Source organism: Anabrus simplex, chromosome 3 (genome assembly GCF_040414725.1).
Source record: "Anabrus simplex isolate iqAnaSimp1 chromosome 3, ASM4041472v1, whole genome shotgun sequence".
In the NCBI taxonomy this organism is placed as follows: Eukaryota; Metazoa; Arthropoda; class Insecta; order Orthoptera; family Tettigoniidae; genus Anabrus; species Anabrus simplex.
Genome location: NC_090267.1, coordinates 509,700,428 through 509,726,919, shown reverse-complemented (window position 1 = coordinate 509,726,919; position 26,492 = coordinate 509,700,428). Strand labels below are relative to the sequence as shown.

The following is a 26,492-nucleotide window of genomic DNA, read 5'->3' as shown; positions in this document are numbered from 1 at the left end:
CTCATTAAAAGAACTGATCCATGTATATTGCCATTCAGAAACACTTTTTCTGAACCTTTCGAGTCCCACGTTGCTGGCGACACGTTGTTGCTACTCCAACCACTACTCTTATACCTTCATCTCCTTCACACAATATACATAACATTTGTTTGAGCGCCAGTTGCTTTTTAAATAAAAACAACAAAATTTGGTAGAGCATACCTCTTATATCAATTATCTCAAGGCGTGAGGTGATAAACTCACATATCTGGCAATATACAGGGATATGGATCAGGACAATATTAAATTACTGTTGCATTTCCACAATTGAGGATTGTACATGGAACAGGAATCACTTATTATAATTAAAATAAAACTGAGTTTATGACTATAATTTACGTCACAATGAACAAGCATTGACGTCTTTTAATTTAACAAAAAAATATATATAGTGAGATTTGCGGTAATATTACAAAGAAAATTTAATCTAAACAAAAAAAGCTATTGGCATGAACTTGAAGTGAGATGTGATATCGCTGCTGATTACGTTCTTCTTCATGTTATGAGTGCATAACATGTCTGATGCTTTAATTACCTGATGTCTGCATACACAGCAGTTGAACTTTAAATTCTTGGGAAAACCTATGAGCTGAAGTCGGGAGCCGTCTGCTGTTATCTTCTTATATAACAAGGAGTTGTCCTACATACCATGTACGCGTGTAGGGAGCTCTAATGTAATTACGTCCACTCAATATATTATAAGAAATAGGAAAATATTATTGAAACAACGTATGAAGTCCATCCTCACAAGATGACGATGTTTCTTTATCAGCATAGTACCCGTCTCTGCTCGGATACAACCACCACTTGTAGACCTCGATTATTAGAAGACTTCTTCAAACACAACTCTTAGCTCTGACCATCACTCTAAGACCACTTCTTCCATTTGATACATCTGACTGATACATATGATCTGATACCTCTCACCACCATTGCATCGACTTTTATAACCTTGCGATGACGACTCATCTTCCTACTCTCTGTTCATCCCTTCCACCTCAACATACAGTAGCTGGCGAATACTGACACTTGGTCGCAATCACGTGCCCACACACTGATGTCATCATAAGTGTACCCAAGCGGATTACAGTTGACTATGCTGCATGAGTCATTGGAAAACCTACTTGCACATAACATTCTCAGCTAAACATAGCCTCGATTGCAAAATACTCTAACACATCTGGCTAGAGTTACAAACCACAGAATGATTATATCAAACCAACAAATCTCACTAATATACAGCATAATTACAAACATATTCACTTAACCTATGATTAAATACAATAAAATGTGTGATACCTAATTATTACAGTCTAAATGATGAAAAACAGAATATAAAATCTAATGAATCGGCTTAATAATGATGATGATGATGATAATAATAATAATAATAGTAATAATAATAATAATAATAATAATAAATACTGAATGGAATCTGTAACCCTGTTGTACGGTTGCAATGTAAACTGTTCTACATTCTCTAACTGTTCTCCATCTATGTTCACTTGGCTTCTCTTTTCCACAGTGCATGACTACAGTTTTCTTTTTACTAATTACCATTCCGGACTCCTTCAGATTTCCATTCCAAATGTCCAGTCTCCTTTCTACTTCCTTTTCTCCCTTTTCTCACATCACCACATCATCTGCAAATACCAAAGCATTCACTTCATCACTACCCATACTCTGTTTTACACGCTTTATGATTTCATCCATCAGTATAATAAATAATACTGGCGACAGTGCACTTCCTTGCTTATGGCATTTTCTTGTATAGAATGTTTGTCACTACTCCCCACTGCTTTTACTCATGATACAACATTTTTATCTTGTTAATTAATGATTTTGGTACATTCCTTTTCCATAGGCATTCCCATACATATTTTCTCTTAACTATATCATAAGCTTTTTCCAAATCCAAAAATTTGAATGATTTCCTTGTTCCTTTCCAGATGTTTTTCCATTATCGTTTGCATTGTAAATATCAAGTCTATTGTTGATCTATTTGGTCTAAAGCCATATTGTTCTTCTCTAACTGTGTTTCTATTAATCCCTCAGTCTTTTGTCTATGACTTTCTCCATTATGTTTAGCCCATATGATAATAGGGTTATACCTCTATAATTTTCACATTTCTTCCTGTTCTGTTTTTGAACAGAGCTACAATGCTTCCTTGTTGCCAATCTTCAAGTATCCTTTCATCATTCCATACGGCATTGAGGGCTCTGTGTAGCCACTGTAGTCCAATGCTTCCTGCTGCCTTAATCATATCAGCATTGAATTTGTCTTTTCCACTTGCTTTATCTTTGGTCATTGCTTTTCCTGCTCTTTCAAGTTCCAACCATGTTATCGGGTTCTCTTCTTTTTCTCCATCTATTTCCATTTTCTTATCTCCTTCTTCCTCCGACCAGTCATCCTCATTATAAAGTTCTTCAAAATACTTTGCCATCACCTTCTGAAGACCCTTTTCATCATGTACAATGGATCCATCTTCTCTCTCTAAGGCCTTGATTTATTCTTTTCAATTTTATTACTCTGTATAATAGCTTCTGATTTCCACGGCTATCTTGCTCAATTTTGTTGGTACACTCTCCCAAACATTTCTCCTTTTCTTCCTTTATACTCCTCTCTGCTTGTAGTTTCAATCTTTTGTATTCCACATGTAACCTTTCCAGCTCATTTTCATCCCTCTGATATTTTTTTGCTTGTCCTTATCCATTTCTTGCTTCACCTTGTTCCTTTCTTTTATTTCTTTTTTTATTTTGTCTGTCCACCACTGTGTCTTCTTTCCCTTAACCTTTGCTTTTGTTTTCACTGCATACATCAGTTGCTGCTTCCACAGGTGTCTGTCTTAAATTGTCCCACTCTTTTTCTCCACTTCGTATTTCTGTGTTAGGCAACTTCCTTTTTATACAATCTTGGAATGCCATTCTTTTATCCTCCTCCTCCAATTCCCAAATCCTGATCTTTGGTTTCAATTCAATTTTAGGGATTTTTACATGTTTTAATTCCACAATGATTAATCTATGATCACCTTCCATACTTTCACTGGGGATTATCTTTGTATTCATGACGTATCTTCCCCATTCTCGGTCTGTTATTATAAAAGCGGTAAGTGTTGCATACTGTCCATCCCAACTATATCGGCTGATCTCATGGCTATTCCTCTTCATAAACCGCGTGTTCTTTATTATCAGGTTATTTCTGATATAAAAGTCCAACAGTTTCTTTCCACCTTCATGTCTATCACCATACCCATGTGGGGCCAAACCGTTCTCATAGCCAATTCTATCAGTTCCCACATGGGCATTCAGATCTCCCATTATCATGATCCCATCTCCAATAATATAAGTTTCCATTTCATCGAGGAACTCTTTTTCTTTCACGCTACATTCTGTCTGTGGAGCATACACCTGTACTATCTTAAGTAGTTCCTTGTTTACATGTATGTGCATTATTATAATTCTTTCATTTATATACTCAACTTCAGCTATTGGTTCAACATTGTGATTCACTACAAATCCTACTCCATTTCTTTTTTCTTTACTGTTACCCATCCAGTACAAGGTGTACCCCTTTTTATTTTCTTCATTTAATCCAAGGATGTTGAGTTTTTGTCTCTCCATTAGGTCAGTCAATTCATTTTCCTTCCCATTCATTGTTAGAATATTTATTGTTCCAAATCTGGTTTTGTTCTCTGATCTAACACTTGCACGAACACCAGCATTGCCATCATACTGTGCAACTGTAGTCAGAGACTTGTCATTTCCATTTCCATTTTTAAACTTCCATTTGAGGTTTGTATTATAGTTGAAAGCAAGTACAAATTTACTCATCTGCTGACCTGCTAAACTTAACGCATCTGAGGATTTTCTTCCGGGGTTACTCCCTTAGCTCTTGAAGGTCCCTCTTCTCCACAAGGCAGTGGTTTCCTCTTCTAATTTTCCCCAGAGAGGGTGGGTTGCCTCATCCACCATCTTGCCATTCCGAACGTCTCCTTTCTCAGCCTAAGATGCTGTTAAGGTTTTCACCCGTAACGCTGGGCATGGGTTCTACGTTATACCGAGTGAGACTGGGTCCCTCTCAGAACTTAGGTCTTTCACACCGGCCTACTGATGTGGAGGATACCCACCCCCACAACGTGGATGCGCCAGACAGGAATTACTTAAGTGAAGGATAGAGAAGATGGCCCGATCTCTCTTGAGCTGGGTTAATGGTTGTGTATGATGCCTTAACCAATCTTAATTTATGTTAAACTAGCTGATGTACCCGTGCTTCGCTACGGGATTCTCAGAAAGACTGACTTCGTGGTTTTCCTAACTGAAGTCAACTTCAGAGAGAGTCATCTCCGTAAGGGCAATGAAGGCCCTTGGAGGGGTGGAAGGTAAAGGCTTCCACTATCTGTAACCTCGGCACTTGGTGGGGTAGAGTGGTTAGCTCTACGCCTGGCCTTCTTTGCCCCCACCCCTCCCAGAAATTAACCTGGTACTCATTTTTGATGTAGGCTGAGTGAACTTCAGGACCATGTGCACCTTCGGAAGTGGAAACGTAGTTTCTTAAATTTTACGACTTCCTGACGGGGATTCAAACCCACGTCCTTCCGGGCGAACCGAGTACGCCTTTACCACCTCGGCCAGGCAACATACATCATTAAAAAATCGTCTGTAGGAATGTAGCAACTAAATACAATGTTATCATATAAAATACTCGATCGAATAAAAATCTGAACATTTTCTCAATTTTAACTAACAGTACTACGGTGCCGATCTAACAGTCCAAAGTTCCACAGCTGGAATGACCAGGCCGCAGACAGCATTGAATACTCCTCTGCCATTATTCTGTGAAATATGAACACTGATCATTCCAATCAAGCCTCAGATTAGGGATTGAATAGCTGGAATACTATGATGAACCAATGTGTTACGTACCAGTAGTATCAGAAAATTTATGAACCAGAGGAATGGCATCCTATAGAAGAAAGTTATCTAACTCCCCAGCTACTTCCCGCAAATATTCAGGTAGGCTGTTACACTCAGTACGACCGGGCGATTTGGCCGTGTGGTTAGGGCCGCACAGCTGTGAGCTTGCATCTGGAAGATAGTGGATTTGAACCCCACTGTGGGCAGCCCTGAAGATGGTATTCCGTGGTTTCCCACTTTCACACCAGAAAAATGTTGGGGCTGATCCTTAATTAAGGCCAAGGCCGTTTCCTTCACAGTCCTATCCCTTTCCTATTCCATCGTCGCCATAAGACCAATCTGTTTCGGTGCGATGTAAAGCAAATTTTAAAAAACTCGGTACGCAGCAGTAATCCTATCTATCGGAGATGAGTGTCGACAGAAGACACAAAGCAATCACAACAATGGTCAATGAAATGTTATTGTTGATCAATTTTATAAGCTTTCTTTATTGTAGCCCTTCACATTTAGTTTTCTTTCGAGTCTGCGATATTAGAAAATAAGTATAAATAACCACCTAATCGATACTTTATTATTGCCTCAGGCAAAATTGAATAAAATTAAAACTTACAGGACATGTTTCGACCACTTAGTGGTCCTCTTCAGCTGTATAAATAAAGAACTGAAAAGAAAAAACATAACAATAAGCACAAATAAAAGTTTTATAAAATTATTTTTAGCGTAGACTGTAGTTCCTAATTCTCCGACTTTACATACCGATTTTTATTAAGTTCGGTTTACCTATTTTCTCGTGACTTGGCGCTGATATGGACTTGGTAACAAAAATCCTAATTCATGAATATCTCTGTGATCATAGCCAGGACGGTAACAAAGTATAAGAGATAAATGATCGAAAATTTAATTCTATCTTAATGAAAATCGGTATACAAAGTCGGGGAATAGTTCGCTATAATCTAGCCCATAAATAATGTTATTCACGCTGATTGAAATGGTAGTTTAGGGAAAAGCCTACAATTTTATTCTCAAATATTTATGTTCCTAAAATCACATTATCATAATATAACAATATTACTTTCAAATCCACCTTCAAATATACCGCCGTCGTAAGATTATTTTTTAAGAGTGGTAATTTTCTAAAACTCTTATTAGAGTAAATGTCAGGTCAAGGTGCAGTTTATGATCAAGTAAGAGATGGATTACAATAAAAAAATTTAAATGGATCTTGCATTGAAAGGAGTAGTGCATTTGAAGGTGGATTTGAAAGTAATATTGTTATATTATGATGATGTGATTTTAGCAACATAAATATTTGAGAATAAAATTGTAGGCTTTCCCCTAAACTACCATTTCAATCAGCGTGAATATTATTATTTATGGGCTAGATTATAGCGAACTATTCCCCGACTTTGTATACCGATTTTCATTAAGATAGGACCGCTAATTACATAAATATTTGAGACTTAAATTTTAGGCTTTCCCCTAAACTACCATTTTTCTCAGCGTCAATACAATTATTTACAGCCTATATTATAGAGACTTGTTCCCTGACTTTGCCTACTGATTTTAATTAAGATACGACCACTAATAACATAAATATTTGGAAATTACATTTTAGGCCTTCTCCTAAACTACCATTTCACTCAGCGTGAATAAAATTATTTATTGCCTAGATTGTAGCGACTAATTCTCCAACTTTACATACCGATTTTCGTGAAATTTTCTTCAGCCGTTTTCTCGTGATGCGTGTACATACATACATACAGACAGAAGTTATGGAAAAGAAAAAAGTGCGTTTCCTTATTACTGTGGATATGACCGATACAGAAATACCATTTTTCTCTAATTCTGAGCAATGTACAGACAAAACTCTTATTTTATATATATAGATTCATCAAATTTGGTGTGAATATGGTCAAAATGAACAAAAATGGAGAATTCAGTGGGGTCCTCCCATAAAGGACAAAGAATTTATTTGCTTTACGTCTCACTGACACAGGTAGGTCTTATGGTGGTGATGGGATAGTAAAGAGCTGGGAGTGGGAGGGAAGCGACCATGGCCTTGATTAAGGTGCAGCCCCGGCATTTGTCTGGTGTGAAAATGTGAAACAACAGAAAACCATCTTCAAGGCTGCTGACAGTTCCGTGACCCAAACTGCAGTCACTCTTTCGGTCCTTAAAGGACATATTTTGTGAAAGGATGATCTCTGTTAACAACTCTTGGATGTTAAACATTGTTACTTAGGGCCCAGCTCCATCTTTTGTTTCTTATTCACATGGTTTAGCATTTACGAGGGTTTAATGAACTGTTTATGAAGCAGCTACATGAGATTTGTTGCAAGGATCTATCACAATTTCATGATTTGTAAATGGTAATTTGTGCAGAAATTATATTTACATCGTGTGCTTCTCCACCCTGGCTTTGTGTGGTGCAGAGCACTGTCATGGCAGTACTCCTAGCATGAGCCACAGGTAGTATGAGTGGAGGAGTGTTGACAGTGGCATCTCCAAGCCCACGCTTAACACCCTGCTTACTCTATGCTGCTGCCTGCTACCTTGGTAGCCACGACACTGCATGCCTTATTGCCATTCGGAAAGTGTTCTTTGGATCATATCCCATCTTGTTGATACACTGAATAAGTTGAGTTTTCATCTATTCAATACTTAACAAGCAATGCAAAATTAGGATCTCATCCTTATTTTATTGCCTAATTATTCAAACATGGAACATGTTTCGTTCATTTTCTGAACTTCTTCAGCCAATAATTTCTTTACAAGGTTGATTGGTAACATTGATCGAGAATTTGTATACAGTATATGATTTGTCGTTAACAAACTTACTAATAACAATCTTTAAGAAACCTTATTAAATATAAATCTTTTATATATTACATCGTAAATTAATATTTGATATGGCAATTTGTTGAGTTTGAATTTAAAACTTATTCTAATATTTGGACTAGGTATTATTACATTTCACAATCTATTAAAACTGCTAACTGTCTTAAATTTTTTGTTGTTTGAAAATAAAAACATTTTGTTAAAATCTGGCAGAAACTTTTTCACATGTTGTACCATTTAGAAATGAAACTATGATACACTGGATAAGACAACAGCAAATTGTGATTTCAACAAGTTCTAATGTTAAAAAATTCAGTGTGTTACAATATCATAACCTATAACAAATAATGGTGCATCTGGTTGGACGTTTTGTGGTCGAACAAAATTATAATTATGCCTAATCTCATATGTTTTGCTCAACGAACTCAAAATTATTCCCTTGAGCAGTGCAGCTCAATCATCAGCATAGACAAAATTTTCTGTTCCCTGTGGTAACGGCTGAGCATTGATGTAAATGTTGAATAAGAATGGGGTGAGCACACTCCCATGGGGCAGCTCATTCCTCTGTCTTCTCAATCTGCTTCTTTGTCCCTGGAACTCAACAAATAAACTCCAGTTTTGAAGCAAGTTTCAAATAATGCAGGTAAGATGGTAGTCCTTCGTGATGTTCTAGACTTTTTCCAGGAGAAAACTATAATTACCGTATAATCCCGAATACCACCCACACTTTTTCCCCCAAAATATTGGTTCTAAATTTACATGGAGTATTGAAATAGATTTGAATACGGTTATCATACTCAATATACCACATGTAAACAGGCATTCAGATCTTATAGTGTTTTAGTTGCGTTCTAGAAAACGAGATCGATTTTTCTCAATACGGTTACAGTGGCATGTAAATGCGAAATGTAAGGTAATGAAATAAGTAAATCAAAGAATATGGGTAAATATGCGGTAAATACGAAAGCCGCTGCTGCGGATGCTCGTTTGTCATTTGTTTCACAAGTGTTGCTGGCATGATGGGTGCGCGAATAGCTGATCTCGCGAGATATCGTAATTTGCAGCAATCTTACAGCTGTCTCGTGTTGCCTCTTGCGGTCCGCGCCAAATTTTTCGTAAATAATTTATTTGTGTATATGTACATTGAAATTACTAAATTTGCGAGTTGTTGTCGTTGTTGTTACGATACAGTTGTTCTGCGAACTCCATTGTCCATGTTCTGATAACTTTTTGTAAATTGGTCTGTGTATGGTGGTAAACTGTTCTGTGTGATGTGGACATTGTTTGGTTAGGAAAGACGTTGAATTATATTGGTGATGATGAAATAGTGGAACATTTATTACAAGATACTGACAGTGACACAGAAAAAGACAATCCAGAAGAAGAACTGGTGGAAAGTGACACTGTATGTACTGACATTCCAAGTAAGCCTATGTCTAGATTTCATTTCATTGGTGATGCAGGTATACACATGGTACTGAAGTGTGATCCGCTAGACATTTTAAAATTCATTTTTACTGACGAACTATGTACACTAATTGCTGATCAAACAAATTTATGTGCCACACAATCAGTTTAAAAAAACTCAAGCTGGGAAAATGAAGAATAGAAGTGACAAAAAGTGGGAAAAGTGAAAACTTGAAAAATATAATAATGAAGGGAACACTTTGTATATTCATTTTTGTATGAACACACTGTGTATATTGAAACAGGAACGCCCGTACTTCAGTTTATCGGAGAGCATGAGAAACGACAAGGCGTGTATGGCCCATGCTAAGAGAGTGAGAGAGAGAAGGGTAGTGAAAATTTTTTTTTTAATGATTAAGTGGATCCTTCAGTTTATTCAATAGATATGCAAAGAATTATGTCACCTTTTACAGCTGAATCGTGGAGTTGTCCTTGAAGGCGTGGAGGGGACTTTGTCCTGCGGCGGCTGTGTCGTCTTGCGGTCGGCGTCGGCGTTGTCTTCCGTCGTTGGTGTTTTCTCTGTATTAGTGTTGATGGCGACTCGAACCTGAGGCAGGAACGGGGAAATGTGGAGCTTCCACATCGGACGTCATGGGACTCTGGTGTGACACCTCTCTAAGGCGAAGCACACCGAAATAGTTCCCACAGTCAATGATGTTGAACGCACTTTAGCAGCAAGGATAAAGTCAGAGTCACAGTTCCATGAGAATAAGATGGAAGGAATTATCGTATTTGGAATAATAAACAAACAAAAACAATCTAGGACCTTCCGAGGTGCAGTGATTAAGCACTTCACAAAGAAAATTAAATTCACCGGGTACAGTCTCTGCACTGTACACCATGAGCACAATATTCACACACTTGTTGAAATAAACGACAGTCCAAGTTCTGTTACGTCGTAATTTTTAGAAGATTATCACTGGCACTTAAGATGATACGTGATTCTGAACAGGTTATGATGGGAATTGGCATGGTCCCTCGGAAAGAAATTACGATCTTGATTAATAAATTTCATGATGTTCCGTATTGATATCTATAGTATGTCATAGAAAGAAAGAGATCCACCTTATCAATACAAAATTTAATATTGTTATTTAAAATAGGACCGGTTTCGACTTATTACAAGTCATCTTCAGCTGTCATTTACATTCACATTAGAATACATGTTCAAACAGGTGTATCTTACAAATAAACATGTCGTGTTTGATAGACATTAGATAGTATGTCTAGAAGTGAAATTCTGCTTCTTATATCTAAGTTTAAAGGATCAAAAATATTAAAAAGATATCTATCTTTAACACATTAAAAAATTACAACACATGATAAAATTTGTTGTTTACACCTGACCTTGAATATAGCATTATCGTTCAAGTTTTACTAATAATAGTTCTTAAAAGGACTTTTATATTGCACTGTTTTTAGTCGACTAAATATGCTTAAATGTAGCCGCATGTGCTTATACAGATACTTCTTATTAGGCTTAGACTTCGTCAAAATGAGTAATGTGAATTCAAAGTTGAAATTACAATAACAAAGTGAAGTGCGTTTGAATTAATATTGAATGACCTCTTTATATATATACTGTGTAAAATACATTAAAATCAACATAAAACAATGGTACATTTCAATATAAGTTAAAAAGTAAGAGGCAGTCCTGCAAATTTGTAAAACTTCATATGAAGTACTGTTCTTCATGTGTACATGCCAAGTTCAAATGGGGCACTATTGGCCACTATTTGCTTAAAGTCCAATCACTATAAATTTATATTGTCTGGTTGAATATACAGATTGAAGATGAATGTGCTGCTGGGGTTATGAAAGCTGTTGTTGTAGGTGGTTCTTTTTCGGTCTATGATACTTGCTAACTATCTGTAAAAAGTAAATGAAATCAGTTAGAAGCGCATTAGAATGTTAAAGTGTTAAACTTGTGTGTGTCTGTGTGTGTATTGTAGAGATTACTTACTGTCGTGAGATGATTGGGAAGTGTATCGCTTGGTAGCTTGGCGTGTACTATATCGTGAACTTGTGGTATTGGTGTCTGTTCCCGTGAGGGGAATGGAGGGGTGGGGAAGGGGAGTTGCTAATTGTGTAGAGGTGGAGTTAGTTGTGTCTTTCTCCTGCGCTGTGGATTGCGCGTGGTGTTGTTTATTGACTGTTCTCAAATAATAGTTTTTTATAAAGGGGATAATTTTATTAAATAAAATATTGGTTTTTTCTGTGATTTCATTAATATTATAATTAGGGTTGGCATATTGGTCTATTGTTATATATAGTTCTTCAGTAAGGGTCCTTTGGGGTTTGTGCTTAATATTATCATATCATTATCTATATTAGTAAAGTTATGTTTGTAATCAACCATGTGTTGTCCTATTGCCGAAAAATGGTTGTGTTTTATGGCATTGACATGTTCGTTGTATCTGATAGTAAAGTTTCTGCCTGTACGTCCTATGTAGCTTGTTAGGCAGTTATTGCAGCGGATACGGTAAACTCCAGAACGAAGGTATTTGTTGTTATTGTTGATAGTTTTTGTGTTATGTATGATGATGTTGCTGTTATGTGTAGTCCTGTAGGCTATTTCAAGGTTATGTTTTTTGAAAATGTTGGTTAACGAATATATGTGCGTGTTATTAAATGTAAAGGTTGCGTAGTTTTTCTTAGGTTTGTCTATTTTTGATAATTTAGTTTTGGGTTTTGATTTGAATTTATGAATGATTGAATTGACTGTATCTTTCTTGTATCCATTTTTTCTTGCTATTTCTTGGATTAAATGTACCTCTTCATTAAAATCTGTTTTTGAAAGCGGTATGTTAAAGGCTCTATACACCATACTGTAATATGCTGCTTTTTTTTGGGAGCTAGGATGAATGGAATCTGTTGCTATTGTGTTTATTGTATGGGTAGGCTTGCGATAAATTTTGAAGGATAAATGATTGTCTTGTCTAGTAATGGTCAAATCGAGATAGTTCAGTTTGCAGTTGTTTTCTGATTCTTTTGTAAACTGTATATGTGGGTCTATGGTGTTTAATGTGTCTAACAAAGTGTTGTCATTGGTTAGTCTATTATCGATGATAGCAAATACGTCATCAACAAAACGGCACCAAAAGAATATTCCGTTTATTGTACTGATTGAGTTGTATTCGAGGTGGTCTAAATATATTTCAGCAATTACACCGGAGGCGGGAGAACCCATTGGTAAGCTTAGTTGTTGATAAATTGTGTCATGGAACTTAAAAAAGTTGTTATTGACGGCAAATTCTAAAATTATTATGAATTCCTCGATTTCTAAATTACTTAGTTTACTGTAAGTTTTGAGGTTGGATGAAATTATATCTATAGTTTTTTTAGTGGGGATATTGGGGTACATATTGGTAATGTCATAAGACGCTAAGGAATGGTATCGTTCTAGTTGTAGCTCTTTAGTTTTGTTGCAGAAGTCTACTGAATTGTGTATAGTTTTATTGGCTTGAAATGAATAATGTTTTTTGAGGAATTTTTGGATGAATTGCGATAATTTATATGTAGGACTTGCTCTGTAATTTACTATGGGTCTCATTGGTATGTTGTCCTTATGTATTTTTGGAAGAGCTCTTGCATTCGGTAGTTGGGGGTTCATAACTATGAGATTTTGTGCTTCAGTTTCGGTAAGTAGTAGGTGCGTGTTTTTAAGTAGAGTCTTGAGATTTCTTTGTATTATATTTGTAGGGTCCTTGCGTATGATCCGAAATGTGTCGTTATTGAAAACTTCTTTTGTTTTTTGAATGTATACATTTTTGTCAATGACTACTGTGGTGTTGCCTTTGTCTGCTTTAGTTACGACCAGATTGTTTTGTTTTATCTTGTTGTTTAGTCTATTTATCTGTGTTATATTAATTTTTTTATTGTGTGAACTATTTTCTTGTAATTTCTTAATATACTGTGGTAGTCTTTTTGCGATGTCGTGTTTTACTTCATCTCGTAGGTCATATGGAATTTTCTGTAATGCAAGTTCAGTTTCCGCGGTGGTAGTTGTGATATTTTGCAAAACTGAGGTATTGCCCCAATTATGTTTCGGACCTTTACTCAAAATTTCAGTTTCTGTTTCATCGAATACTGTATTCGTGAGATTTTTGATCGAAGGATGGAAATTATGTTCAATGTCAGAATTAGGTTGGGATGAGGTAATCTTATTTATATTAGGAATCGTGGGTTCCTTTCTTCGTGTCTGTTTTAAAGACTCTAATTTTTTATTAAGGTTGTTTTGTTTTTTTATGGCTAAGTTCTCTATTTTGTCGTTAGTTGTTTTATGTTGATTTTAATGTATTTTACACAGTATATATTTGAAGAGGTCATTCAATATTAATTCAAACGCACTTCACTTTGTTATTGTAATTTCAACTTTGAATTCACATTACTCATTTTGACGAAGTCTAAGCCTAATAAGAAGTATCTGTATAAGCACATGCGGCTACATTTAAGCATATTTAGTCGACTAAAAACAATGCAATATAAAAGTCCTTTTAAGAACTATTATTAGTAAAACTTGAACGATAATGCTATATTCAAGGTCAGGTGTAAACAACAAATTTTATCATGTGTTGTAATTTTTTAATGTGTTAAAGATAGATATCTTTTTAATATTTTTGATCCGTTAAACTTAGATATAAGAAGCAGAATTTCACTTCTAGACATACTATCTAATGTCTATCAAACACGACATGTTTATTTGTAAGATACACCTGTTTGAACATGTATTCTAATGTGAATGTAAATGACAGCTGAAGATGACTTGTAATAAGTCGAAACCGGTCCTGTTTTAAATAACAATATTAAATTTTGTATTGATAAGGTGGATCTCTTTCTTTCTATGACATAAGAAATTACGATACCGTATTCCACAAGTTAACACTGCCTTTAAGAGGGAATGTTGGCACAGTTTATTACGAACACAGTTAAACGGATAGACACAGTCTTTAAATGAAATGAAGGTCGGCACAGTTATTACGAACACAGTTCAATGGATAGACATAGTCTTTAAATGAAATGCAGGCTCGCACAGTCTATGCTAGAAACACTATCGCTGTTTTCACACAGTCTTTAAATGAAATCAAGGTTGGCACAGTTTATGCTAGAAACACTATCGCTGTTTTCACACAGTCTTTAAATGAAATCAAGGTTGGCACAGTTTATGCTAGAAACACTATCGCTGTTTCCACACAGTCTTTAAATGAAATCAAGGTTGGCACAGTTTATGCTAGAAACACAGTCTTTAAATGAAATCAAGGCTGGCACAATTTATGCTAGAAACATTCATAGTCCACGAACGAAATATAATGGCCCAGTCGTACAGACTGATAAAAACGAAATTACGTTTTTGTTCATGCACAAAGTTCAAGCCCACGGAGAAAGCTTCTAACACTAACGTTTCTGAACTCAAGTATACAGCCGGACCGAGTGACGAATTATATCGCGACGTGCTTACTTGCACACACACTGAACTCACGGCTTACTGCCGACTCCCCTCACTCTCTCTGCCTACGGCACACTTCAGCTGCACACTGCCCACACTGCACACTCTCTGCTTTACCCCACGCTGGCGATTCGCTTATATTGCCGAAGGTCGGTGGGCGTGGCTACACATGTGGGCCCCAAGAAAATTTTATATCTTGGCCATCTTTACACCGATTGACATGAAATTTCGGCTAGCAGCGTTCATTATTCCTGCCTGCAAGGTGACGTTATTGAAAAATTGATATCACATTTCGTTCATGCTGCAATGTTATGGAACACGAAAGAACCTTCTGCGTGACGTCGCTTGACCTTGGCCGGTGTTCTGGAACAGCGCGAGCTTGCTTGCAGTTCCCACTATGCCTGTGCGCTCGGCGCAAGTTTTAAATGCTTACGGCCGGGTGTTAGCGAGTTCCTCTTAATAAATGAATGAAACGTGAATGCTCGTAGGGCGTTCCCGTTTCAATATATGTATATATTTGCGGGTTTACAAGAAAAATGGTAATAATATAATGCTATTGAATTTCTACTATATCACTAATAATTTAAATAAATCAAGTAAAATATATTTTTCTGTTGAGTATTTACATCTGCTGCACACTACGGTACCCATTCCAAAAATGCACGTTGCGCTGAATAATTACCCACTGGCTGGTTGACATTATGAAACTATTCCCCAGTTAAGGGGTTAAGACACCTGAACAAAATTTCTTCCTAAACTAGTACTCATGTTGTCAATATAAATGCAGATCAGATAGCCCATCAGATGCTAATGAATGTCAAACAAGCCAGTGAAAGCATTGACCTATCTCGGCCCTTTATGCTAGATTCAGCTGGAATTGGCTTTCAGTAAATGTTAAGACCGCCAAAGCAACTGGCCTGGATGACCACAGAGTGGAGCTGATAACTTTGGTCCTGCCGCAGAGCTCTGATTCTTGAAGTTGACAAATAACTCTGTGAAATCTTGTGTGACCCCAAAATTCTGGAGGAAATCAATGCCCATAACCATGCTAAAACTGCTAAGATCGAAATGACTCTAAAAGATATAGACCATTATCCCTCTTATGCCATCTTTACAAGATTATGGAGAGACTTATCTTACACTGACTTAGGAATAGGAGAGAGTCCCTTCTTATTTCATACCAAGACATGTTCCGGAAAGGGAAAAGTTGAACCTCCCAAGTAACTTACTAACTCAGCACATAGAGGATGGCTTTGAAAGGCAGAAGATCACAGGAGCTGTGTTCATAGGTCTCTTGACAGCTTACCGTATAGTCCCGAATGCCACCCGTCGCCGAATAAGACCCATGCCCTAAATTTGAGATGGCAAAATATGGGAAAAAATCAAATAACAAACATACCTATATAATTTTCTTCAAGTATACCACAAATATGAATTCAAACAGCTTACAATTAATAAAATCGTCACAAAAATCTTAAATAAAATTGGTCCAATACTCAGATCATTCACAATTCACCGTCGTCATCTGAAGTTTCACCATAGGAACTTTCGTCACTGGCATCTTTCCACAGTCGTCCTCACTACCGTCCACTGAATTTGAAATTCCACATTTTTTAAAGCTTTTGGACACTAGATCGTTGGGAATGCGTGCCCATGCGGTCTTGATCCAGCTGCATATTAGTCCCACTTCAGGCCTCTTCACTCGTCCGGTTGGTGTTAATGCATGATCACCATCAGACATCCATTCGGTGTACAACTGTTTCTTTGCAGTTTCGAAAGCCTGCTTCACGCACACATCCAGCGGCTGTAGAATAGAAGTGAGTCCTCCAAGAATTATCGCAAGATTGGTTTTTTCTTTCCTCATCATATCTTTTACGGTGTCAGTTGTATGTCCTCGGTAACTGTCCAGCACAAGCTCGTTTCGTTTTTGTAATAAAGCTCCCGGGCGACGTTGCCAAACGCACTTCACCCAGTCCTCAACTAATGCACTGTCCATCCAGCCGGACTCATGTGTTCTAACAATAACACCGGACGACAAGTTTCCTTTCGCAAGTGTTTCCCTTTTCAGAACCACACATGGAGGGAGTTTGGTTCCATCCGCTAATACGCACAACATTATCATGCATCGTTGCTTTTCGTTACCACCTGTTCTGATGTTTACACTTTTAGAACCCTTCGTATCCACTGTATTTTCCAATGGCATTTCAAAATAGACAGGTGTCTGGTCAGCATTCCCAATTTGTGACAGCAAATAAGAATTTTGCTTCCTCATATGAATAATGTGACGCTGAAAGGCCGTTATTTTTCTTCATACACCCCAGGGAGACTATGTGAAATAGATGTACGTCTCCGAATGCACAATCCCTTTTTCCGATAAGTTTCAGATCCATCTGCGGCTTGCTGTTAAACCATGTGTTTTGAGTTCTTTTGAGATCTCTAGTGCTTTCAATTGACACATTTCACTAGAAGCACCATATCCTAACTGAAGTTATTTTATCACGAATTTGTGGAGTCGTTCTTCAATTTCTGGAAACACTGCAATCTGCCCGCGGAATGTTCTGCGATCGCCGTTACTTTTTAGAAGTTTCTCATTCTTCCGTCAATCACAAATTCATGATTCATCAATATCGTACTTTCTGCCAATGGCACGATTTCCGCATATTTCAGCTTAGCTTACAACTTTGTTTCTCACGCACAGTAAATGACCGCAGGTGCCATTTTGAATCCATCGCTTACTATCGAGACAGCACTTTCACGGAACAGATACAGAACTCGAATGTGAGCGAGGTAGATTACCATAACCAACAGTCTTGATTCTCGCAAATTATAATATCCTGCGAGATCAGCTATTCGCGCACCCAGCATGCCAGCAACACTTGTGAAACAAATGACGATCGAGCATTTGCAGCAGCGGCTTTCATATTTACCCATATTCTTTGATTTACCTATTTCATTACTTTACATTTCACGTTTACATGCCACTGTAATCGTATTGAGGAAAAAATCGATCTAGTTTTCTAGAACGCAACTAAAACACAATAAGACCTGAATGCCTGTTTACACGTGGTATATTGAGTACGGTAACCGTATTCAGATCTATTTCAGTACTCCAGGTAAACGTGGTAAATATTTACTAGAATGAACAGCTTGAATACGACCCACACCCAAGATTTAGAACCAATATTTTGGGGGGAAAAGTCTGGGTCGTATTCAGGATTATATGGTAATTATAGTTTTTTCCTAGAAAAAGTCTAGAACATCACGAAGGACTACCATCTTACCTGTATTATTTGAAACTTGCTTCAAAACTGGAGTTTATTTGTTGAGTTCCAGGGACAAAGAAGCAGATTGAGAAGACAGAGGAATAGGCTGCCCCATGGGAGTTTGCTCACACCATTGTTATTCAACATTTACATCAATGCTCAGCTGTTACCATAGGGAACAGAAAATTTTGTCTCTGCTGATTGAGCTGCACTGCTCAAGGGAATAATTTTGAGTTGGTTGAACAGAAGTTATCCAAAGTTCTAGAACCATCCACTGTTTGTTATAGAAAAGAAGAAAACAGATAAAACCAAGTCCATCTGAGATGCAGACTTGTGCGTTCCGTTTTACGAATAAACATGCTTTTTTAGTTTTGAAGCTCAGCATGGATGGTATTTCATTGGACCACTACAGGACTCCAAAATATCTAAGAGTTACTCTCAACCATGCTTCAACATACAGAAAGCACTGCTCAGATATCAAGCAGAACGTGGCTACTGGAAATAACCTTGTATTAAAGTCGACTGGAACAACTTACAGTGCACGTCCAGAAGCAGTGATGTGCTATTGTGCAGCTGAGTACGCATGTTCAGTGTGGTATAAGCCGTGTCATGTCAAAAGTGTGAATTTGGCACTCACCGAGACATACCAAATTATATCTGCCTGTCCACGTCCTACACTTTGTAAAAACTTGCAGTATAGCTCGTCCTGACATTGCTGAGAAATGGGTAGAGAACTAGGCAAAGACATCTCAGGCCCATCCTTTGATTGGACATGAGCAAGCTTGCCAACATTTCAGATCAAGAAACAGCTTCTTAACATCTACTGAGGAACTTGGCAAGGTTTTAGGAGTGGCGGGCCAGAAGTTCCCATTTAAATGAATGGCTGATTCCAAATACACACATCTCTCCTGGCCACATGGCAGATTGTCTTCAGGTGTTACAAGATGTAGGGTAACCTCTAGAAGTGGGGCTTCGCTGTGGATTCCACAGATGATGCTCCAGAAAACACACGCACACTTGAAGAGACCAGCTTTGGTTGAGAAAAGTGTTATCTTGGACCCATATAATGTAGTATGTATGCATTTAAAAAAAATATTATGTTTTGTTTATGAGGCAGTAAATAAATATATATAAAAATATCCTTTACAGTATATAATGTCTTTAGTGTAATGGTTAGTGGTATTAGCTGACATTCTGGGAGACCTTGGTTTGATTTCCGGTACTGTCAGATTTAGGAGGGCTGGTATGGTACATGCAGCTCACAACATTGGGGATGTGCCTGAAAACAGCTACACGACCTTGGGACGAGGTCTCAAGTTTACTTGTATATAATAATCTGAATACGTGGTGTAAGAAGTTTGATGATTATTGAATGAAATTGAACCCATCAAAAACAGTAGCATTGAAAATCAGCAGACATAATACAGAATGCAACATAAAAATACAGGAGCACCGAGTTGAACCAATTCAGATATTTAGGGAGCGTAATGGCTAGTAATAATAGAGCTGAGATAGAAAGAACAGAGTAACCAAAGGCTCTAACTTTTACGGTATCATTAGACACCTACTGTGAGATGATAAGGTCCCACAAAGAACAAAAATGATCCTGTACAAGTCATATTTCATTCCCATCCTTACATATTCTCTGGAAACCTGCACACTAACATCAAAGTATTGTAGCAGGATGCAAGCCTGTGAAATGAAATTTCTTGGAACTGCCCTCCAAAGGATACGACTTGATCACGTGAAAAATTATGAGATCCAATCTAACCTAGGTCTAAATGAATCGAAGGGAAGACTTAGGTCATCTAGACTTAAATGGTTTGGGCATGTTAAACAAATGAATAGCACAAGGTTACCATGTCTTTATTTGGAAAAGAGAATAACAGGTAGAAGACCAGCTGGAAGAGCAAGAAGAAGATTGGTGGACCAACTGAGGGAAGACATGGAGAGAAGCGGATGGAATTAGGAATCTGTCATGGACAACAAAATTTTTTTAGATAGGCAACTTTGGAAGACGCTCGTTCTCAAACACCCTACCCGGCTGGCCGGAAGGGCAAACCGTTGATGATGATAATTTGTGTCAATGGTTTGGAGTATGATCGTTTTAATGAAAGCGCAGGAATGAAATATTGCTGGGGAGAAAGGAGCGAGTTAACAGGCAGGTGGCTGGTAGGGCCTTGAAAATGCCACACTGAGGCATATACATACATCAGGAGGGAAACAGCTGATATCTACAAGGAAATTTTATAAGGCCTGTCATCATAAATTCAAAATTGGTCCTGTGTAAAGCTGGGGTGAGTCACTATTTATATTGTTTTGGAAAATACAGAAACCATTTAATGGGTGAAAGATAATTAAGGCTCCATTGTATTATTGATTTCTGTATTTTGGTAAACTGAATGTTTTAAAGAACTGGGGAGTTCTGAGTTTTAACAACAATCATTGAAGTTTTGAAATGAAGTAATCCTTCAGTTACGTTCTATTTACTCGTTCTCTTCTTTTAGGTTAACCAACTTCAAGACTTCTTTGGGAACATAGATATATTTTTTGCTTACGGCTCAGAAAGACATTTCAAAGAAGACTTTGAGCTGGATGCAGAAGGTAGGTGTAATGCATGTATCAGCAGTGTAATTTCTTTGTCATTCTTAAGTGCCAAGACTTTTTCTTAATGATATAAAATACAACTTTTCGCTATTGTAGTAACATTATCCTGGGTTCATAGATATCAAATAACTTGGATATAACTACATTGAAACTGTTATTCATTAACACTTGACCAATAAAGCAACAGGTGTCCAAAGTATTGTCACATTCAGATAGATTGCATAGTCTTCTTCCACTGTTTTATGTATTCTCTTAGAGACTCGATATGCCACATTTATGTACTTCCATAGCAGGGTGTGCTTAGAGAGGTATAGTCTGACTACATGGGTATGTTCATAATGGACTTTCATATCCTCATTGTATGGGTACTTCTGGAAATAAACTGCAATCTAGGGAATCATTTCTAAATTCAGGTTATTTTTTTTTACCACCTGTTCTTTTCCTAATACTACATGTGTACAGTTATTCTAAATTTTCTGTGTTGAATTGGTATATTCCATAAATTGATTATTGAAATAGGAAGTGGTGACTCCAGTGGCTAGAGCAAATACAGTAGAGACAATACACGACACTTACGGATTTCGCCTTGCTAAAATGGGAGACAATTCGACGGTGGCGCTCCTAGTGACTTGACCTGAACAAATTGCGCTAAATTCAAATATCAATGGAAATGTATATACGGAAATGGATAAATTACGTCTAGAAAGAAAGTGGTATTGAGATATTAACTTCGAAGTTGCTAAAGCAATTCTGGATAAATGAATGAAGAATTATTTAAAAGGTTATTATTCAAAGACTGAAATTAGACATATAAACAAGGTGTGAAATTGACTGCTGTGAAATGGCTTGATCTTTCATTTATGCATTACTTTTTTAGGTTTAGCATACCTGCCTGAAATCTTACGGTTGGATTTGTCTTTTTCCTCATTTAAAAACATTGTATCATCACATTAAGACATTTGTCAATAAAAATATCGGCACATTCCTTACACATATGATGCAATGAATTAACATTTAATAGCTGGACAATTTTCCTCTTAACATGAAGCCTACTAACAGAATGAAAATCTATAAAATCCCGGCTTTAATCTGAGAAGAGGGATAAAAGAAAGAAAAGTTTGAAAATGTTGTGGATAGTGATGCTTTGAGGAATATTTACGTACAATTAGAGTAAAAATGTAACATACCCTTGGCTGTATAGTCGAGGATTTTTAATGTCGCTGGCCTGGAAATGATCTGAACAGATCTTATAATTCTTATACAAGCGTAACGTCCCTTATTTCTTGTACACTTTATCCAAATCGCTTCTGTGACATTTCAAAACCCACAGATCACACCTACAACAACACATCGGTATTGTACCAGGAAAGCCTAGGTCCTGGTCCATATTAATTGAAAGAAACATTACTTCAGCATAAAAGATCCGACCGACGTACGGACATCTATGTAAAGAATGTTCCAGTATGTGCCAGACCCCACGAGTGCACTAGGCGGAGTCAAGTGACGTCACCTGTCGCTTGAAGCTCACCTCCCCTAGAGATATTTCTCGAAAGAATTTTTCTTTTACCAGCTTTTTAACACCTTAACCAATTTCAACGGGACAAACGCGAATTATAGCGGACGTCATAAAAGTTAATCCCTGTGAATTTCGAATTAATTTATCCCATGGTTGTTGAGTTATAATAATTTAAAGTTTCAACGAAATTACGTAATCACGGTCACATGGCCGAGAGAGATGCTACCCCTCCCAGCGCTGGTATCTATATATGCCAAGGCCAGCCAGCCAGCAAGCCAGTACAAGGACGAGTAGACAGCTGTGTGAGTGAGACAGAGGAGAGACCGGCCCGCGTACAGTATGTTCGCGCAGTCACGGTGAAAGTACTTTCCGTCGTATTTCCGGAACGCGAAATTATATCGCCGACAGAATTATAAAAGACGTCGCACTATATTTAGTATATCGCGTCGCGACTACAGTCTAATCCTAAAGACATTTAAGAATGTAATACGAGTGAACTTATTGAAGTGCAAACATTAACTATTTTACGTTCACAGAATATGTCATTACGTGTAGACTTATGATTTTGAACTTCTGCAGAAACTAATGTGTAGAATCACCAGAACTCGTTTCTTTCCGAGTATTGAACTGTATTCCTTTATTCATGCCACGTCAGTATACGACTTACAGTAATTTGAGTGAAAATTAGGAACTTTTCTGAGGTAATATAACATTATAATAACAGGATAAGCAGAAAATAATTCTTAGTGACTTAATGACTGTGTTCAAAGACTGTGATTATCGACTTGCCTTTTCAAGTGTGAACTGTGCATTTATGAACGTTTCAATAACGACTGTAAATAGTAATTCATACAGGAAGGACTGTGATTCTTTCAATTACGCCATAAATAGTGTTCAACAGTCAATGACAGTGTCAGTGTTAACTACTCGCACTAAGTGAATTTTTCGTGTGCGAAAAATCACCCTAACGAGCTGCAATTCTACATGATCCAGTTCCAGCCGTCATCACCTCATCGGGAACGTCAACATGGTGTGTCAAGGGAACATCGCCGATCCTGATTCTCCACGGAACATTCCAGATGTCCATCCTTCGACATTTTGTAGCAACATTTCTTGCCATAAGTGAGTAGTAACAAACTGACTAAATTTTTTTTTTTCTTCATTAATTTGTGAACAGTGGAAACTTCAGTGCCGCGTGTGAACAAATATTTCAGAGTTCTCATAATTTCTCAGAAGTGATTAATTTAATTTCAAATTTCAGTTTCATATCTCGTAGAAAGACTTTAGGCTTTTCAAGTGTGCTATATATCAAGGGTGACGAACTGAGAACTGAAAACTATTAACCAAAATTTAATTTCTCATATCAACTTACAATTATAAGTGTGCTTAGGTTTAGAAAGACTTTAGGTGGAAATTCAATACCTCATATTCTCACATATGAAAGACTTTGAAATCAGTAGTATTTATGCCATTTTCATGAACAGAATTCAGGAAGATTACTTTCAAACTTTTAATTTCAATGCCAGATTTGAATCAAAAATCATATCGCAGGGTGAAGAATTAATAAATTGTTTTGAAAAAGATTTTTTAACCATCTATTATTCGCTCTGCGAGTCTATCCTACTCTGTATCAGCTCCAAAACCAAGTTCCACTCCCTGAGGTCCTACTCATGCCCTTTGCCCACAACTTTTCCTGGTACAGAGAGGATAGTAAAATAATAGATGGCGCCGCAACTTTAGGGGCCCGATTTTGGAGCCGTGCTATAATAATAGATGACGTCGCAACTTCAAGGGCTCGCTTTGGAACCGTGCCATATTAATAGATGATGCGCCAGTAATAATCGCAACATTCAGGGTTCGATTCAAGTCATTGTATTTTGCGCACAGGATCCGACTGCAGTCATTACGAACACGAAGAACTTGTTGTATTTGACTTATTCGAATATTCCGGAAACATGGATAACATACTTGCAGCAATCGAAGCTCTCAGGCTTAGCATTAACGATCAGAATGCCAAGATTGATAGGTCTAATAACCAGATAACACGAATGAACACGCAAATAGATCGAATTAATACGCAAATGGTAGAGTCTAATAACCAATTGCAATCACAAATGCAGGCTCAAAATAATCAACTTCAACAACAAATGAACACACAAATAACCGCACTACAGTCACAGATAGTTGACTCTAATTCTCAACTGCAGTCACAACTACAGGCGCAGATGGCAGAGTCTAATAACCAGTTGCAGGCTCAAAATATTCAACTTCAACAACAAATGCAGACTCAAAATACTCAACTTCAAGCGCAGTTAACTGAGTCAAATAGTAAGGTTGAAGACTTAACTTCTAAAATTGACAGGACCTTGGACACTAAGTTTGCTGAAGCGGATAAAGTCATTAATAAAAGGCTCACTGAATCTAGTGCCCTTATTGAGCAACGATTCCGTGAAGCTGGAACTCGCCTCGAAAAGAAACTTACTGATTCTAGTGCACAAGTCGAAGCCACATTGAAAAACATGCGGGATCAGTTTGTTGAAAACTTAGAGTCTATTAAGGAAGAAATAAAGACAGAGGTCGTCAAGTCTTTAGACAAAGATCTTAGAAATGTTCTTCCTTCCGTTCAAGCATTTTCCACTGAACTTAAAGATTTACGGACTGAATTTCAAGAATCCCATGGTAACATCTCACAAACTCAAGTAAAGCTAGCTCAGGTACAGGAAACCTTGCGAGATGCATTAAAGAGCGACGTGGGTAAATTACGAAGCGAGATAGGATTAATTAAGAGCACGCAAGGAGAACTCGACAAGCGTATTACAGGACAGCTAGACAGCACGCATACCCAGATAGCTGCTTTCTGTAAAGACGTACAAGTCATTAAAACTGACTTGAGAAATGAAATAACAAATTTAGACACCTCAATTAAGTCTAAAATTAAAAGTTTGTCTGAAGAAATGAATCAAATTAAACTCAAAGAACATACGACTGACGTCACAATTCCTGATTCGTCGAGGGAAGTACACAGCACAACAACACTTATTAAAGTACCAGATGACAAACCAGTCAAATTTTCAGGACGTGACGAGTATACTGCTCGAGAATTTGTGTTAAATGTCGACGATTACCTGGAAGAGAATAGGGTAGATGACGATAGGAAACTTAGAGTAGTATCCAAACTTCTAGAAGGACGAGCCTTATCATGGTTCATAGCTTTTAAGAGCAACTTTAAAAACTATGACGACTTTAAAAAGGCACTTCTTAAACGCTTTTGGGATTCAGAAAGACAGCACCTTGTCAAGATGCAACTCTAATCTAGTAAATACAATACTTCAGTCAATACTTCCCGATATTCCGATTATTGCCTAATGCAATTAAAGAAGCTCCAGTTTTTAGATCCACCTTTGCCAGATATCGAACTTATTCAGATCCTGACACTTCAATATCCGCCTCATGTTCAAGAAATACTAGTCGCTGCCAACATTAAAACATTGGAGCATTTTGACGCTACTTTGCGTAGGTTAGATACGGCTAATACCCAATCTAGTCCGAAAACTAACAGGAGTCGAGAAATAAATACGAATTCTGCGGAAATAAAACCGCCGGAGAGAGAGGAACCCAGGACACGTGAAGAAGGCAGATTAAGCCCTACCAACCCAACCAGATTCCGGAATTTCAGACGTCAGAGGAATCAGGATAGACACCCTTACCAACCTAGGAATTTATGGAGACAGCACGAAAGCACTCCTGAAGAAAATCGTGAGTCCAGACGACGAGAACTTGAAAGTAGATGGAAGGATACACGGGAATACATCAGGGAGAGAAATCGTAATCCTGATGAGCCTGGAGCTACATCCCTGGAATACCAACGTCAATTCGGACCAAGAGAACAAAGATCACCTGATCCTGAATCAACAGGCGCTATAAAAAAAAAAACGCCGATCTCGCAATAGGGAGATTAACTACAGAACACGATGAGGACGAAATTTCAAATTATTGTACTGCTGTTATCAATTACTGGCATATTGACGATTCCGAATTACTATTCGAAGACGCACAAACACTAAGGCCAATTATTACACGTTCACTACCTGTCATAACAGTACGCACAGGCAACCTACAGGTGATTACGCTCATCGATTCTGGAGCGCAAGCTTCTTTAATTTCTGATAAGCTTGTAGACTCGCTTAAAGATCAGAACAATGTTTTGTTATTGCCTGCAGCTCAGATTAAAGTAAGAGGGATAGTTCCTGATAAAATTGTTAAATGTAAATCCCAGGCATTTTTAGAGTTTGAAATTAACAGTCAGACATTCGAACACATATTTTTAGTAGTATCACGTCTTAACTTCAACTTAATACTTGGATCAGATTTTATGATCAAATACAAAGGAACCATTGACTAT

At 37.4% G+C, this 26,492-nt stretch overlaps 1 protein-coding gene across 9 annotated transcripts in view; it reads left to right on the top strand.

The window, feature by feature from the left end:
* The window catches only part of LOC136866602 (serine/threonine-protein kinase GA29083), a 351,399-nt gene that overhangs the window by 29,375 nt on the left and 295,532 nt on the right, over positions 1–26,492 (top strand). For all 9 annotated transcript variants that reach the window (XR_010859568.2, XR_010859569.2, XM_067143720.2 and 6 more), the window contains exon 3: positions 20,475–20,571. Coding sequence is in view for 7 of the 9 variants with exons in the window: in XM_067143720.2 (XP_066999821.1) it covers positions 20,475–20,571 (97 nt within the window). In the remaining 2 variants the exon portion in view is untranslated. The remainder of the gene's footprint in view (positions 1–20,474; positions 20,572–26,492) is intronic.